The 16,380-nt window shown below is 39.8% G+C and overlaps 1 protein-coding gene across 1 annotated transcript in view; it reads left to right on the top strand.

Moving 5' to 3' along the window:
• cacna1g (calcium voltage-gated channel subunit alpha1 G) overlaps window positions 1–16,380 on the top strand; it is a 210,905-nt gene that overhangs the window by 187,971 nt on the left and 6,554 nt on the right. Inside the window, exons 26-34 of the mRNA XM_088927056.1 lie at window positions 1,141–1,250; window positions 1,774–1,907; window positions 2,717–2,787; window positions 3,909–3,987; window positions 5,607–5,728; window positions 6,393–6,740; window positions 9,341–9,445; window positions 13,783–13,963; window positions 14,688–14,860. Of these exons, the coding sequence (XP_088783182.1) occupies window positions 1,141–1,250; window positions 1,774–1,907; window positions 2,717–2,787; window positions 3,909–3,987; window positions 5,607–5,728; window positions 6,393–6,740; window positions 9,341–9,445; window positions 13,783–13,963; window positions 14,688–14,860 (1,323 nt within the window). The remainder of the gene's footprint in view (window positions 1–1,140; window positions 1,251–1,773; window positions 1,908–2,716; window positions 2,788–3,908; window positions 3,988–5,606; window positions 5,729–6,392; window positions 6,741–9,340; window positions 9,446–13,782; window positions 13,964–14,687; window positions 14,861–16,380) is intronic.

Raw genomic sequence — 16,380 nt, 5'->3', positions numbered from 1 at the left:
CCTAGTTGAAATGTGCACCATCAAAGGCTGGCCAACATAAAAGACCAGTGTGACAGGCAATCAACTTGAGTGCCATTTCAGGAGACGGCTGTCAGTCCTTTAGCTCCTGATACCTGACAGTTGTGATCCTCTATATAAATGTGTGCTCCCTGTTAGCAGCTAACAACTAGGGTAATGGGCAACAGGGCAAGAAAGAAACACCAAGGAACTCTCAGAGTACTGAAGAACTGATGACTAAGACGAAGGTCTGAAACTCTGAGGGCAGATGACCAGACCGTGAGAGACGAGCTCAACCAGCTGTGAAAGGACAGCTAGCAGCTGAAGAAACCTCTTGTTGTTTCTGTTTCATGCACTGGGCGAATGCTACCAGACTTATTTTTCTTTTGAAAGGATAAAGGATCCTGCTGTGCTGGGACAAAGCAAACCCCATCATGCTGACTTTTTCTTGACCAGCCTGTATCAATCAGTAGAAAACTGATATTCATTCACTACAAAACTCTGGGATTTGAAATCCAACTGATTTTATATTAATTACGACAGAATTCTAATCGGGGAGGCATCAGATGGTCACACTAAAGTCAAGCTGCCCTCCTTCCTTAGTTTAGAGTGCTGAGGAAATGAATTATTATTTTGTCTCATTTTTTTGGAGAGCAAGCTGAGTACCTCAGGCAGTTTTTGGAGTTGTGGAACTCCCCTCTGTCACCCATGGTTTCCCCCTGTTCAGGAAACATGCACATAAGATCAACTGACATGAATAAACTCAGATTCCCAAGGAAGGTGATTTTTATGTATGATGGTTACCCTTCATCCATTGCTAAACCATTGTGATTCAATCCGCAATTACTTTGCATTTGAATAGAAAATCAGCTGTTAGAGTCTCCTAGTGAACATAAACATGACAGTGAGCTGTAGGACTGTATGGAGATTAATATGGTGCTGGAGTGGAGCTGAGATTTTCAGTGCTCTGCTATGTGCTGATATATGATGTAAATAATATACTAGATCAGATTTAATATATACTGATATTTATTTTTTTACACCTAAAAATTAGATCTCTTGATATAGTATGTAATTCTGTGTAATAAAATACCCAAGAGATCTCTGGTCTATAATCAACCAAGGACTGTTCTTTCTCACCAGGTGCTAGATGAAGCTCTGAAAATCTGTAACTACATCTTCACTATAATCTTCGTCCTGGAGTCTGTTTTTAAGCTGGTAGCCTTTGGCTTCCGGCGTTTTTTTAAGGACAGGTAAGCATTGTTCATACGTGCATTTTCTAACCACTTCTTCCAGTTCAGGGTTGTGGGAGAGCCAGAACCTATCTTGACTAGCAACAGGCACAAGGCAAGGAGACACCAGTCCATTAAAGGGCAGACACAAAGCCAGACACATACACACTCATATCTAAGACAAATTTTCCCAAAAGCCAAACAACGTACCAAGCTTGTTTTTGGACTGTGGGAGAAACCCATGAAAACACAGAGAGAAGATCCAAACGAGCAGATAGCACCATGGGTCTGGAACGCACACAGCCGAAGAAGGCTCCACAGCCGAAACATTGTGTTTCTTTTCTTCTCTTTTCAGCCTGGAATAAACCTTTACTTGTTCCTTTGCATACTATATACAGTACATACAGTACAGATATATACACTATATGTTTGGGGTGTATTGTCATATTAAAATAAACAGATTAAATACTCGTATAAGCATGCTAGACCACACATTTGCTATATGTGGACTGTCATGAAGAGAGGGACTGGCTTGTCTCCACAGATGGAACCAGCTAGACCTGGCCATTGTCCTACTGTCCATCATGGGGATCACCCTGGAGGAGATTGAGGTCAACGCCTCTCTACCCATCAACCCCACGATCATCCGCATCATGAGGGTCCTGCGAATTGCTAGAGGTGGGTACCTATTTTTCTCGACAGGGACGGTCTCTGTGCTGTCAGCAGGAGACTGTAAGGAACAAAACATGCAAGGTGGTCTTCTTTGAGGAAACAGCTTTAAAAAGCATCCTGACTGATTTTGAATATTGCTGAATCAGTACATTGGGACTGTTTCATCACCTTTGGATAAAGCAGTTTTTTTTTTCGTTCAGATAATGATATACAAATTGTTTTAAAAAATAAAAATGCAAGGGGTTAATTGATGTAACTTGGATGCATTACCTTATTTCTAATTATAAAGCAAATGTTTGTATTTATATAAACTCTTTCGATTTCATGGACGACAATGTGTTCTTCAAACAGGCCTATATTTTAGAATTTACTAGAGTTAAAATATAAGCAAGTTTTTAATTACATTCATACCTTTTATCAACATCTATTTGTTGGAGTTAACATATAGAAATGTTGTTCTATAACATATAAGATCAAAGGGAGACTGGAGGCTTTCTGACAGTAAAAAATGGAACAGCTTGTCTGAATAGGATGTGATGTTGTGTCAGGAATGGCACAGTCCCTTAAAATTGTGTTCCATCATGTTCTGCAAAAAATAAAAATAGCTCAGGCAGCATAGCATCTGTTCTGCAGCTGCTGGGAATTGAATTCTTGAATTCTTGAATTCTTCCTTGTGGACATTTGTGTGGTATAGGTTGGTGTAAAGTTCCATAACCAGCATTAATCAGTGGCTTATAATGATCTTGACCTAGCTCTGTTAAGTTTTTTCCTCTGCTCTATGTTGAACCTTGGCGATGTGCCTGTCTTCCTTGCAGTGTTGAAGCTACTCAAGATGGCAGTGGGAATGCGGGCACTGCTGGACACTGTGATACAGGCCCTGCCTCAAGTAAGCTATCACTCCTTGAGAACAGGGAACAAGAACAAACTATCTGGCAGATGGTAGTTAATGACAAAATATTTATATGCATAAAAAGACATATTCGAAGTATAAATTTGCTTTCAGTTTACTGAATAATAATGTTTCATTTATTAGTGTTATATCTGTAACATTATACAAGTGTTAAAACACTGTTAAAAAGCAAATTGACTCGATCTTCAAGTAAATGCAATGAGGAAAAGTAAAGCTGAATATCTATAATTATAGCTATAGAAAATCCAGAATGTACTTTGGGCTTCTGAGGGGCTGTTTCACAAGACAGGTTTAATTAATTCAGGTTATTGAATTGACCTGATAACTGACTTCAGGTTTACCCCGGTTTCACAAATCAAATCCTGATTTAACTTATCTGGTTGAAGCGATTCAGGCTTAACGATCTAACTGTGTGTTCACACCGTACTTCAGTAGGCAGGAGGGTTGAGCATTGATGCCTTTATACACGTCTTAATCCAGTGACCATTAGTGAATTATGGCTCTTTATGGCAAGGCCAGTGGTTTGCATCAACATGGCAACCATACGGTACTTTCACAAAGTTCAGAAAAACTTTCACAAAAGCATGACTTTGTGCTTAATTTGGAATTTGTCAAATTTGGCAATACCATCAATTAATTTATTTAGCGATTAAATAACCAGTCTGAGAAATGGAGATTGCAGTTCCCATTTAAGAGATTGTGAATGTAAAGTATACCCTGTCTGCTGAAGAGGTATCTTTCACATAAACATTATACTGTAAGTGAATTGTATTTTGGTGATCTGTAAACTTGCGTTCGCTCTGCAAAGCTCTAATGTCAGACGGATTCCTGAAGAAATGTGACAGAATTTTTTGCAGAGGACTGATTGATCTGTATGTCGAGCTCTTAACCACAAAGACAAGCAAAGCTTAAACGATAACATACAGTATGTTGCTTTCAGTCTCAGTCTTGCTTTCTGAAACCGAAAATCCAGACTTTTGTCAACATACTGTATTTGCTAAAATTATCCGACTGAGTAATATCGCTGTGTGAAGGAGCCCCCAAGAGTCCCTGTTGTGGGCAGGATGTTTTTTCTAATTCAGTCTCTCTCTGTTTAGGTGGGGAACCTGGGTCTTCTCTTCATGCTGCTGTTTTTCATCTTTGCTGCTCTGGGAGTCGAGTTGTTTGGTGACCTGGGTGAGAGTTATAGTAACATTACAGTGCACACAAAGGAAGAAACAAATAAACAATGCAACCACAACAGAAAATAGTTCCACAATCTAGTGATACCCTATTTGGCTTTATTCAATATTTAGATTTTCAATTAAAAGCAGGTTCAAAAGGGAGCCTGTGCACTGATATATGAGCTTGCGGTATGAGCTGAAATGATTACACGTGCATAAATACTGTATGTAGTAGGTTAATATCATGTGGAGGATATCCCAGTTATTAAGACTGAGCACCTCATGCTGTTGTGGTAGAAACTCAAAGCCAAGCAGAGGAGCTCTGACTGTGCTAATTGTATAAAGCGTTACATGATTAATTGATGATGCTTTACAGTGAACACGGGGTGGGAATTACTGCCAAATGCTTTGTGCTATAAGTGCTGGATGAAGAAAACTCCAGAAAAAATCAATATAAAGTGATATTGCATTTTACATAAATTGAGACATTATAATAGGGAATACAGAAGATAAAATTGATGTGGTTGAAATGGTTACTGATTGTTTAGCCCGGTTTATAGAGGCACCTACAAATGAAGATGTTTTCTTCCCAAACAACCAGGATTTATTTAGGGAGTTTCCACACACCATGTACATTTTCACACAGCATGCTGCCCACACCTCTTCGGTGCCCATGACTGTCCATCCCCTCAGCCATCCAGGCCGTGCCACCACTCTGGCATGAAGTGTGCAGTCTAGCCCTCCCACATCGCTGGCAACTGCAGCCAACAGGCTCTGCTGTCTAAAGTCTGCAGTTACCTGCCTCTCTCTCAGAGCCCCCCTGTCCAGCATGGGTTCCCTTCCAGCTGCCTTTCTTCTGCCTCACAGGCTGCAGCACCGCTGCTACCATCCCCACACTCAACCAAGCTCTCTTCAAGCGACCTCACTCACACAGCAGATACTGTACAGTACCATGCTGCTTTTTTCCTTGGACCTCATCAGCCCTTTGGCTGTCATCTCTGAACTAACCAGCCACACTGCATCTCTGACAGACACACAAGCACAAAGCCCAGCCAGCCTATACTCATTCGGGTGAGTTTGGGAGAGTATTCTCCACCAACATTTCCTTAGTGATGTGAAGTGATTTTTCTTGTCTCTGCTCAGTCTGGGTGAGAGACACATAGTCTCTACAGAGAAGTCAGACAGGCCATGTCTGACATGTCTGTCTAAGCACTGCTTAAACCCACAGCTGATTAAGCCACCAACCCCCCAACAGCTGTGACTTCATAAAAGGAGAGTAATTTAGCAAATTTATATTCATATGAACTTTCACACAACCATCATCACATCACTGTCAATCACCACTTATCCAATTCAAGGTCACAGTGTCAAGAAGCCTATCCCAGGAAGCACTGGGTGCGTGACAGAATACATGCTGGACAGAATCACAGGATCCAGGCCATCACAGCTTTCATACAACCTTTATATAAAAATCACAGATGGCAAAGAATGAGAAATAATTTGGAATACAAATTATTCCCTCTCATTCACTGCAATATGTTACCACATTATCTTTTCTCTTTGTATACACAGTAGATGTTTCTTGGTCTCGAATCCCAATTCTTCCCCTGTATCTCCACCTTAAACCCTCAGAGTGCAACGAAGACCACCCCTGTGAGGGGTTGGGAAGACATGCCACCTTCAGGAATTTTGGGATGGCGTTCCTCACTCTCTTCCGTGTGTCCACAGGAGACAACTGGAATGGCATCATGAAGGTCAGTATATCTGGGGCACACCCTAACAATAGTCTTCAGCCATTTTCCGTAGCAAACATCACCAAGAATAATGTGGCACTAAATTGTACTATATTCAGTGCGTCTATCAAATTACTGGTGTTAGCCCTACATTTCTATCTCTCCGAGCAAAGTCCCAAGAGACTCCCGATGTGTGGTCTCCACTTATTTGTAATAGTGTGTAGATAAGAGCTAAATAATAAACAAGTTATCTCATTATAGTGAACTTGTTATAACAGTTTTTGTGCTAAGTACTGTATCTGAAACACATGCAACAGTGTGCAGCAGCTCTTGGTTGTAATATGAATGGGTTCAACGTAATGTGTAGAAAGTACGGTATCTGACAGCAATAAAACTGCAACTAAAGGGAACCTCAAACTAACCAAACTGCTTCTAATGCCCTTACTGTTTATATTTGCAGTGTTTTATTGTACTGAAGAGTGATAATGACAGTTGCTGAAGCAATCTAAAATATGAGATTAAGGTAGTACGTAGTACATGAACAGATTGTAGACTAATTGTTTGATTAATATTGAAAAGCAACCAGATTCAGATGATTTATTTTTACCTTCACATATAAAGCAAAAAATATTTATTAAAATCCTTATCAGGGCACATCATTAATAACGGTATTGTGACTGTGCAGGACACTCTGCGGGACTGCAGCCAGGACAGTGGCACCTGCTACAACACCGTGGTGTCGCCCATCTATTTTGTGTCCTTCGTGCTGACGGCGCAATTTGTCCTGGTAAACGTGGTGATCGCCGTCCTCATGAAGCACCTGGAGGAGAGCAACAAGGAGGCCAAGGAGGAGGCGGAGATGGAGGCGGAGCTGGAACTTGAGATGCAGAACATCGGTGGCCCCGCCCTCCTGGGGGAGGGCCTTCCTTGGGTGGCTGGGGAAATCAGAGACAGACCTGACAGCCCAGGAGGAGGGGCAGGTGATCCAGGTCAGGCCAAAGTAGACTCGCCCCTCTCCCTTGAACCCCCCATGGTAAGTCTGAGCTCAGTCCCTTTACTCCTCAGTAGAGGAAAAAACCTACAGCTGTCACTCTCGAGGGCTTCTCTTCACATATATATATATTGTTCCTTATAGTTTATATAGCAGTGTCAGAACTGAGTGAAGTAATCTCTCACTTTTAAGGAAAAAGCCTAAAGCCTCCAGTGATGATACACTTAGTAGGTACAGTAAGTGTAAGTCTGGAGTGAAATCAACTGCTGATACATTACAAATGTTAAAAACTGCATTCAGAGGGCTTCTGTCTTATCCATCGCATTAATAATTTATTAAGCCTTCTTCTATTAATCATAGTGTTCTATATAGGAACATAAACAGGTTGGACAGGGGACCAAGGCTTACATAAATTTCTGAGAATAATCAGAATGATTCACTACCTTTATAATATTTCCTTTTAATGTGTTAAATGACATCATTAGGATATCACGTTTTATTTTGACATTTTCCATTATAGAAGGTCATGCTCTCTATGTTAACCAAAGCCTTGAGATTTGTGCAGTAGTATACAAAAAGGCTCCAGAATATAGTTTGGATATTGGTTTTTGAAATTGTCACTGATAGAGAGACATTTTATTTTCACTCCAAAGTATTATTTTATTAGGTATTTCATCACTATGGAGAGCACAGTGGCACAGTGGTTAGCATTGTTGCCTCACAGCACTGGAGTCCTAGGCTGAATCCAGTACCAGGGCTGCTCTCTGCTTGGAGTTTGTATTTCGTCCCATGTTTGTATGGGTTTCCATTGGGTGCTCCAGTTTACTCCCACAGTATAAAGTTATAGTGGTAGGTTAACTGGCTTCTTTGAAAATCGGCCCCAGATGTGGATGTGTGAATGTGTTGGTGTGTCAGCCCTGCGATGGACTGGCATCCTGGCCGGGCTGTACCCTGCCTTGCGCCCATTGCCTGTCAGGATAGGCTCTGGCATCCCTGCGACCCAGAATTGAAAGATGTGGTTAGAAAGTCGATGGATAGATTAAAACACATTTTTTTTCACCTGTGTTTTTTAACCTGTGTTAAATTTGGCCTGGGATTCAGTCGCATTTTACACAGGCCATACCCTTTTCATGTCACAGCAGAAGATCATTTTTTCACAATTTCTTTCTCTTAGTTGGTGGCTTTTGTGATCTTTTGTTGTTTTAGTATTTTTTTTTTACTTCATTCATATCTAAATTTCTTTAATGATTTTTTCTACTGGTGATATCCAGTTCTATGATATGCATATATTTATTTTTAAAAAATGTTATACATAGCTGTGGCACACAAACACTTTGGGTGCTTTTCAAATTTATCATTTATTCCTCATTCATAATTTCTTTAGAAAATATATATATATGTTCATTACATATTGTTTATTTTAAAAATTAGTATGCTATGTTACTCATTAAATAGTAATAGCTGCATTGCATATTAATAGTAATTAGTAGTGACTACTCCACATAGTAAGATAATTTGCTAAAGAAACACTCAGTAGCATGATCGTGAAATTGGACCTCTATAAAGTTTGATTTGTAAAGAACAGAAGAACCGTTACAGACAAGAGAGGGTCCTTCTGGCTATCCAGCTCATTTACTTTCTCATTAGCGAATGCTTGAGTTATCACATCCAGCCATTTCTTGAAAGAAACCAGGGTATCAGCTTCAAAAACATAATTAAGAATTTTTTTTTCCAAACTCCCACAATCTGTGTAAGAATGTTTATGCTCATGTTCTCAGTTTTAAATGCATTTTCACATATTACGGTGTACAAGGTCTACATATGTAGTGTGCATGCAATGGTTTATCATATAAACTCGATACAGTCCTTGGATTTATTTTCTCGATATATTCTTATATTTATTGAATGTGTCTCTAGCTTTAAACCTATTTCCAGCTCCCCCTCTAACTATAATGATAGTTCTAAACCTAAAATATACTAACATGTATAAACATGAACTTTTACAAATGAATGAATTCTTTGTTTTAGCTTATGGGAGCTTTTTGTCTTAAAAGATTGTGAATGTTATTATAACTTGTTATATAGCCTCTGAAAAGGTTGTGTTGTGGCTCTCCCTACTGGAACATAATGGTACCACAGGAAATGTATAAAACTTTTGGAATCCTTGCTTAGGTAAATCTGCAGAACTAGTTACCTCCTTAATTGCCTTCGACTTGACCATTCAGTCACTCAGACCTGATGGTGGCATTCTGTTTGTCTTTACGTAGTTTTAAGGTCTATTGTCCAAGAAGAAATATGTTGGTTTTTTTCAATAGCTGTAAACGTGACTTAGTCTCAGTGCTGTTTTGCTGAAAAGATTAGATTTATTGAAGAGCTATGAAAGGAAAGTTACAGACATATCTGCTTTGACTTGTCTGAGGATTCCCTGTTGTTACTAGTATGTTTTCCTCTCTTCTGTCTCTCTCTTCACTTCTTCTGATTTTATTGTCATTCCTCTCCTGGCCTGTGATCCACTCTCCCAACCGCACTCTTTTTTGCTCTCTCATTCCCTGCTTCACCTCTTCCACCTCTGTCCTTCTGCATGCTGGCCTGTGCTGCCACAGCGGTGGGCTTTGTTTGACACAGTCTCCCTGCTGATCCAGGGGTCCCTGGAAGGAGAGCTCAGCCTCATGGACAACCTCTCAGGATCCATCTACCACCACTATGCCCTTCCACCGCTTCCCAGCAAGTGTACCGGCGAGAAACAGGTCATAAGCAATAGACCTTGTCTGCTTTCTCTTCTGCCACTTGTCCGCCTGTTTGTCCTTCTGTCCGCCTGAGTCCAACTACCAGAACATTAGAACCGCAAAGATGAGATACAACTGATAACAGAAGCTATTGTAAACCCAACCAGGGGCATGAAGTGGGGTAGCTTGATAAGTGTAGCAGCACAGTTCGGAAAAGAAAAGTCCGACAAAACTGAAGAAAGCCTGGAGAAGGTTAGGTTTAACAGGAAAATGTGTAGTTCGGTTTTACAATATCCAAGACAGGGTTGCTCTTTGTTTGTTGAGGGCATTCAGTGCATAACAAGTGTGTGTGATACCTTTTGAATTTTAGAAAAAAAAATAATTGAAAATGTAAAGCCTGCATACTAGCACATATTAGCAGTCAAGAGCACAAGTGGTGATTTATATATCATGTAAATGAAGCATATAGTCAATTATTGTCTGACAAGTACTGGCTGCAGCAGGACTAGCTGTAAGATAAGTCAGATTTACCTTTAAATTCCATTCCATATTAATGAAGGTAAAAAACAGCATTTACCTCTCTCATTTTTGCTCTTATTAAAATTGGGGGGTTAAATATGAACTGTTTTGGTGGAGACACACTTAATCGATATTTGTTATAGTGAGCTCCATTATAGTACTATTATAAGTTTTGTATTCTGTCAAAGGCTACACATTTTTGTGCTTCGTCACAGTGCCGCTGTGATCTAGCCTCCTCACTATTGAGCTTTACTTTTGCTACATTATTCAGATTCTGGATCAAATGACACATTGCATATCAGATTAATTTGTCCTAGAATGTGGATGACATGACAATTCATTTTAAATAGTATGATTTTTGTATTAGTTCATGTAAAATAACTATGATGTATGGGATTTTCTATTACTCTTTCCAAACATCTGTATGCCTTTAATTTTGGGGCAATGCATATTTATCTCTCCTATTTAAGCACTGGAAAGCATAACTGTGGAAGGCAAGACACATGAACTTTCTGCACTGGGGTTAAGAGAGTTTGTGATTAAGAGGCTGAAGGTCTGTATCCTAGAAATACTGGAAAAACCTGAAACTTATGTCCATTCCTGACCAGTGATGACTGTATTAGAATTCATTCTCACAACAGTGGGACAGTGTTCCCTGTCCCAGACCTGACTTTGTTCCACCAAACAGAGCTCCAGAGAGATCACTGGCCCACCACAGCCAGCAGAGTTCTATATTGCATGGAATTACATTCTAAGACACAAAGGAAAGAACAAAACACAAAAAATAACAAATATGGAGGCACAGTGGTAAGCAAGGTAGAAATACTAACCCCCCCCCAAGTTTAATTGAACCCTTATTTCTAACTCACTGTAACCCCATCCCCAATCATAGCCATCATCCTGTGCTTTGTCTTTTTTCTATTACCCCTGACATTTAAATATAATTTAAGCACCACGTACAAAAAAAAGGTTTTAATAAAAATATTTTAATTAGATTGATGATGGCCAAAATGCACCAATTACATTAAGTTTAATTTTAAAGGAAAATATAAAAAATAAGCATTTTAATAATAATTATAAGGAACCTGAAAATTACAGAACACTTGCATTGAAAAGTTGCAAAAAGGAGTTTGTTCGGCTTATGAGGCTTATTTAGTTGCTTGATAGTTTATTTATTCAAAGATTATGTCCAACCATTTCTTGAAGGAAGACATAGTATCAGCTGCAGCAATGTGAATAGAAAGTTTGCTCCAAACTCCTGTTGAAGTATTTTTATTATAGGTCCATAATAAGAATAACATTCATTTTAAACCTTTAAAAACACCTGTCTTGCCTTTGAAACAGGGACCTTAAACCATTCTCTTTTAAATTAAACTGCAATCAAAGTTTTTGACATCAGTTGAACAGACTGTTCCTAGCATGTGCAATTTTTAGGCAGAAAAAAATACTTCAGCAGCGCCTTGACATCCATCAACTTTCATGATTTTCAAACAAATTATGAAGGAAGGACATTTTACTGTGTTCTCAGCTTCCTTGAAAAGACAAACTGTGCAAAGACAAGTAATGAAAAAACAAGCTATGAAAAAAATGATAATGGCAAAGAGAAAAGTAGAGGAAACTGTAGGAAAACTATTTTAGCATTTGATATATGGGCTCATGATCCCATAGAACCCAAGCCTTTGGCTTTTATTATAATTTAAAATAATCTGCTTATTTAAAAATTGAGGGCATCTTTTAAAGCATCTAGATCCTTTCTTTCAACAGCCTTTCCAGTATATCATAAATAGTAATTTTCCAGATATACAATGGTCATTTATTGTGTCACATGGTTTCTCAGTTATATTTTCTAGTTAACCCAAATCATATATATTTCTATTTTTTTATTTACTCAGTTTATTGCAGCTTTACAATCATGTGTAGACAGTTTTTGGTGAATGGGAAAGGAATTTACTCTACTCTAATAAGCATTGTGCTGATTAATCAATTTCTTTATCTTTACTGTTGTGAATGCACATTGTTCTTTGTGAATATGGTGAGTAATCCATCCTACAATTAAAATATGGTAGCAGTTCTTCGTACTGGATTTCTGATTGCCAGGTCAGCCTTCTGGGGTATATCACTTTAAGCTGTATTTGAGTGATCCTGCCAGGGCTGTTGTGAATATGTCCCTGTGTCCTCTGCACTTTCCTGAAAGCTGATTTTCACTTGGCTTGTATCTTCCTGTTTAGATCCCTCTAGCTGAGATGGAGGCTCTGTCTCTGACATCGGAGAAATCCTGGTCCTTAGCTCTGACGGACGACTCTATGCCTGATGATATTAACACTCTCTTACTAACCAGCCAGGATGGCAATGTACTTACAGTAGAACCAGCTCTTCTTTGCAGTCACATACCCCTAAGCTTTCAAACACACCTGTCCTGCTTGTCGTTTTAAATGACTCAAAGTTCAGAGAGATTGTGGAGAATGGGGTAGCAGAGTTGAGATATGGATTTTACCAAGATAGAGAAGGCTCAATCCATTAAATGTGCAGAACATAAATTTAATGTTAGTGCATCAATCCAAAATTCACTTCTGTATTAAAATTCAAAAATTACCTTGGGCTTAATTGACCACCTAGAGCTACTACTGTATACTGTTATAAAAACACCCATATCGTTTGAAAACACTGAAGGACAACCCTTCAAGCCCCCAACCCGTTCTGGTACATACTGTACAAGATGAGTGCCAGGGCCTTACATGTCCAGGGCTGGCTAGTGTGTTTGTAAGCCCAGGATATAACCATCCACACCTCTTCTCTCTTTCTCCTGTATGTACACATCCCACCTCTGTGGCCTGGTGTGTGTACGGTAGATTAGTGCGTCCATCTCCCACTTTTCCAGACTTTGCCTCTTTTCAAACATGTCTGGGCCTATTCCCGCTTTTTTTCTGCTTTGGCGACTTTGTTCTCATTTCTCAGTGTCTGCTCTTTCTTGTGTGGTTTACAGTGCTGATCCTTGCTGTGTTTTTCTGTGGCCCCAGCCATTTAGTTTCCTGGCTGAGATTCTGGTCTTTGATTCTACAGGAAGGCTGGAGAGTCACTGTAAAATTGCTTCTCTTTCATTAAAACTATATTCACAAAAAAATCATTACCTTTTAATCATACTTTAAAAATTCAGCTTATACAGAACTCATGCCCATTTAGGTAAATGACTTAGAGACAGAGAGTACATCATGTTACCTTCTAACTACAGGACATTTCCAAGTGTTTGTTCTGGATTTCACTTTTTAATCCATATATTCCAATCGCACTCACTCGCCATTTATGAATGTGAAAGTATAATTCGGGAAAAAATGAGTTTTTAAAATACAGAAAAATAAAATATCAGAATGTTAGTTCCACATAAATTATTTAGTAATATGATATTATTTTTCATTGGCAACTGTCCATATCTAGGGTTTAAATGTTAAAAGCATTTCTCTGGTCACATTGCCTTTTTGTTTATTTGTTTGTTGTAGTAGTTGTCAAAAACCGCTTGCTGATGCACAATACTTTCTGTGTTATAGTAAAAAAAACTCTGAATGAGACTTTTCAGCTGGATTAACAAAGTTGCTTCAATTTATATCTTCTCAGGGCTTGAACTCTTCCAAATTCTTCCAGAGATCACAGTATTTTTTAATGCTTCAGGAACTAAACAAAAGTATTCGATGAGATAGTGTCTACATGGTCAGCGTCAGTGTTGTGCCAATCTGTTCTCTTTCATGCTAGCCTGTGTATACAGTACCACCATGGCTTGTGTGTGCTCTGCAGTGTCCTGTCTAGTGTTCCATTCTCAGGAGCTCACATTGTTTCTCCATCCTCAGACCCAGCTCTTGGAGACACAGAGGGAGCCCATTGTTCAGCTAGCTGAGAACCTGCTGTGTGTGAGGAAGCCTGCAGTAGGCCGGACACACTCCCTGCCCAATGACAGCTACATGTTCCTGCCTCAGCACTCTGGGGACTCCTCTTCCCCTCAGAAAGTATCGCCTCAGAAGGGCCAGTCAGGTAATGCGTGCCCTTTTTATTTCTGTACCCTATCTTCTCTCTTTGTTGTATATTTTTTCTTGCATTGCTGTACATGTTTCTCTCATGGTGCACCTTGTGTTTTTCATTCCTGTTACCTTCAATTTTAGCAGGGATTCTGCTTTCCTCGTTTGCCCAGAGTTCTATTAGTTTCAAATGTTTAACACAGGGAGATACTGGATGTCTGATTTCCTTATAAAAGCTTCTAAAATCTTTGAAAACTCATCAGAGTTCATTGTCTAACGTTTTCTCAGCCTGCTTCTAGCAGAATCTAGAATTTTCCATCGATTCGCTGTTCTCCACCCCAATATAACAACAGATGTTGTGCCTACCAGTGCCTTAAAACACCACTCTAATTCATTGAGAACTAAACGTGTTTTTTTATTATATTAAATTATGCGCATTAATGAGTAACTTGTTTCTGCTTTTTCGTGTTTTATATTAATGTTCCTTAAGATGATGTCATGAAAATGGTATATAAAATGATTGCATCCTACAGACAGGAACCTTTTTTTCAAGGTACCACAGACAAGTAACTGAGTGAGACTGGGGGCTGGCAGGTTCAAAATCACACAGTAATGCCCGCCAGTGTCAAATATATTCTGTTAGTAAGGGTGGGGAGATGCACGCAAACCCTCCCATTAGGGATGAAAGTTGTGAAACGAATGCTGAAATTTACTGTTTTCTCTCCCTGTCTTATCCCCAGGCTCCATCACCTCTGTGCAGTCACAGCCTGTTGAAAGTAGCGCCTGTCACCTAGCTGTACCGACAGACCTCTTCCGTCCCATCAGCCCCCATACTCACTCCATCACCAAGAGCATCCCCCGTATTCCGCCTCCACACCGCTCACAGACCGCCAGCCGCACCCTGCGCAGACAGGTGAGAAGCCGAGACGCAGCCACACGAGTTTGTCACTGATGGCGGAAGGGACAAACCGTGGAATGGCAGGAGAGCGAAAAAAGACCCTATGCATAGCGGCGGGACAGGGGTTAGCCCGGGCTCAGCTTCTCAGGAAATGTTGTATAAAAGACCTATGCCCTCAGGCCACGGACATGGGGCGACCTGGTGCTAGGCGGGTCTCAGGACATCCGAACCTCAATTCTGAGCGAGGAGGAAAGCGTGACCCGGAAATATATAGCCCCAGACAGAGACACACTGGAAGGACAAGCACCAGAAACTAGGGACAGGACAGAGTAGGAGCGCCCTCTATCTGTAGAGGGCGTGACAGGGTTGTCACGACACGTTCACTGCAATTAAAACCAACTTTAATTAGCATTAGGAGAATTCTATAATTTTAACTAAATCGCACCTTGTAAAATGAGACCTATACCGAATGGTGTAAAACAGGCAACGTATATATTTAACTAAACACCTGTCTGTTTGGGTGTTTTATACATACCGTACAAATTATACAGTGCCTTGCAAAAGTATTTACCTCCTTCCTATAATGTCCCATTTTGTAGAATTTCAAATGGTGTATACCCACCTTGAAAGTCTCTTTAAGCCAAACTTGCATGCAGAACATTTTCATAAAAGAAATTGAATGTCAGAAAAGAAAAATCCAAAAACTAAAATATACTAATTATGTAAGTACTCACCTCCCTGAGAAAAAACTTGGTGGAAGCATCTTTTGCAGCAGTTACAGCAGCAAACCCGGTAAGTTGGTTTGGGATTGTTGATGGACAGCAAAGTTTTGCCATACTGTATATATCCTATTGGATTCAAGTCAGGACATTGACTGTGCCATAACAGAATGGTGCCACTCGCATTGACATTAGGGATGGAGTCAACGCTTTACATTAGACCAAAAAGTTCCAATGTTTTTTTAGTCTGACCACGAAATCCTGTGCCAATACAGAATTACTTAAATGTTTCGTTTACAAGTTGCATGCAGAATTTGAGATAAGTCTCCTCCTGTGCTTTTACTGGTCTGCTTTGTGAGGTGATGAGAACATTGTTAACTCACAAATATTTTGATCCCTCATCGCTCTATAGTGCTATCAAAGTTGATGTTGACTCACTGTAGCATCTCCAACCATTTTCCTCCTTGACTAGCTTCTCAATCTGGAGAAACTGCCTAACCTATGGAATGTTGGGGTGGCACACCTTCCATTTCTTAATGATCAACTTCACCTTGCTTAAAGGGATAGTCTTTGAGCATTCTCCTGAACATTCCCCTGTTTGATTTTCAACTGTATCCCTGATGCATTGAAAGCTCCTTGATCTTCGCAGCTCAGTCTTTCCAAGACATTTTCTCCCAAGGACGGTGTATTTATTCTGAAATCCTGTGAACCACTATTATTGCACACAGACAGAGGCCATTCATCTGTGTGATAAATTTTGTACTCCAGAATTAATTTGGGTTTACCACAGCTAAGGGGTTGAATACTTTAGTTAAT

This window comes from Atractosteus spatula, chromosome 11 (assembly GCF_055471065.1).
Source record: "Atractosteus spatula isolate fAtrSpa1 chromosome 11, fAtrSpa1.hap1, whole genome shotgun sequence".
NCBI lineage: Eukaryota > Metazoa > Chordata > Actinopteri > Semionotiformes > Lepisosteidae > Atractosteus > Atractosteus spatula.
This window is presented reverse-complemented; position numbering and strand designations above follow the sequence as displayed.